Source organism: Mus caroli, chromosome 2, assembly GCF_900094665.2.
Source record: "Mus caroli chromosome 2, CAROLI_EIJ_v1.1, whole genome shotgun sequence".
NCBI classification, from domain to species: Eukaryota; Metazoa; Chordata; class Mammalia; order Rodentia; family Muridae; genus Mus; species Mus caroli.
In genome coordinates this window covers 169681081-169682770 of record NC_034571.1, presented here as the reverse complement: position 1 = coordinate 169682770, position 1690 = coordinate 169681081, and the positions used below count along the sequence as shown (strand labels likewise).

General features: G+C 50.9%; 1 protein-coding gene across 1 annotated transcript in view; it reads right to left on the bottom strand.

Annotated features, from left to right (window-relative positions):
* Osbpl2 (oxysterol binding protein like 2) overlaps positions 1–1690 on the bottom strand; it is a 43485-nt gene that overhangs the window by 6454 nt on the left and 35341 nt on the right. Inside the window, 2 exon segments of the mRNA XM_021179936.2 lie at positions 625–658; positions 943–1083. Coding sequence (XP_021035595.1) covers positions 625–658; positions 943–1083 — 175 coding nt within the window.

Here is a 1690-nt window from a genome sequence, read left to right as displayed (position 1 = left end):
CTTTGCTGGCCTGAAACTCACTTTGTAGACCAGGCTGTCCTCAAACTGAGAGATCCCCTGCCTCTGCCTCCTGAGTGCTAGAACTAAAGGCGTGGGCACCCTTGCCTGGTTTGACTGACTGACTGATTCATTTGTTCATTCGTTAATTCTATTTGCTTGTTTTGAGACAGGAACTCACTATGTAGCTCTGGTTGTCCTGAAACTCACCTTGTAGACTTATAGTTTAATAGGATCCACTTGCCTCTGACTCCCCAGAGATTAAAGGCATGTACCACCACACCTTGGATTTTTTTTTATTTTTTAATTATGTGCATGTGTGTGTGTGTGTGTGCTGCAAGTATGCTCAAAGACCAGTGGTGCTCCGCCTCCGAGGAGCTGGAGTTGCAGGCAGCTGTGAACTACTTAACACAAGTGCTTGCTGAGAACTGAAGTTGGGTCCCNGAGAACAGCAACAGTCACGCCTAAGGCTAAGCTGCTGCTCGAGTCCCTGGAGCTCTCCTGATAAAATGTGATCAGGACAGAGCTCTGAAGGCATAACCAAGCACTAGTGAATTCTGGCNTGAATTCTACATCAAGATATGAATGCTAGGTGGATTGCCATACCCACTTATTCCCAGGTCCCACACAGGCATAGCAGGAGGTAGAAGTTACTCTCAGGCTGNACCACAACATAAGTGTCATGGTAGCTNGAGGGAGTAAGGGCCCGCAGGATTACAGGGATGTGATGGAGCCTGCCTGTCTGCTTGGGGAAAGCTGGTTGGCTACATGCAAGAACAAAGTAGAAGATTGTGGGCCTGACTGGAAAGGTACAAATAGGAATAGGCTGCAGCAGACAGGCCCAGCCTCAAAGAGGTTAACAGACCTGAGCAGAGTTGGGGGGCCAGCCTCAGAGAGGGTAACAGACCTGAGCAGAGTTGGGGGCCGGCCTCAGGGGTAACAGACCTGAGCAGAGTTGGGGGGCCGGCTGTTGATCCTCCAGAGCAGCTTGCTGCCGGGGATGACTTGCACCGTCTCTTGTGCCACAGGAACATCGTCCGCCACATCACCAGGCACATCACTGTTAGCTTTCTCGGGGCCGTCATCCTGAAACACAGGATACCTCAGTATGACTACTGGCCAGNAAACTGGTCCCCAGAGCACTTATATATAGACTTGCTCCCAAGCCCCTGTGCAGTGCCACAGCCTTTTCTAACAGAGGAGAAAAAATTCAAACTGTCTATGTGGCTTTGCTTTCTGTAGAGCTGTACCAGGCTGGACTTCTACCCTCACAGAGAAGGGACTCACAGGTTGAAACAGCAGCAGGTACAAACACCGTCCTCCTCCACACATGCTTGGCCATGTGCCTGCCCACCTTCTGGACCCATAACACATCATCTGAGACGAAAGGCCTCCTGGTGCCATCTGTTCTCCTGGGCAAGCTCATGAGCCCATCCCATTTTAACAGGCACAGCTGTTTGATATGCCTTTAAAGTCGGCTACTGGACACAGCTGTGGAGTGAAAACTCCAGGGACCCAGGATGAAAGGCTGGGCCTTTCTAACTGCCCACAGCAAAGCAAGGGTGGGCCCTTGTTGCCAGATGATCCAAGAAGCAGTGAACTTAGTGAGACTGGCACCAGACAGCACTCAGCAGACTCAACATGCTACATGGATCTCTCTCTCTGGATGGAATCTCACAGTGTAGACTGTGGA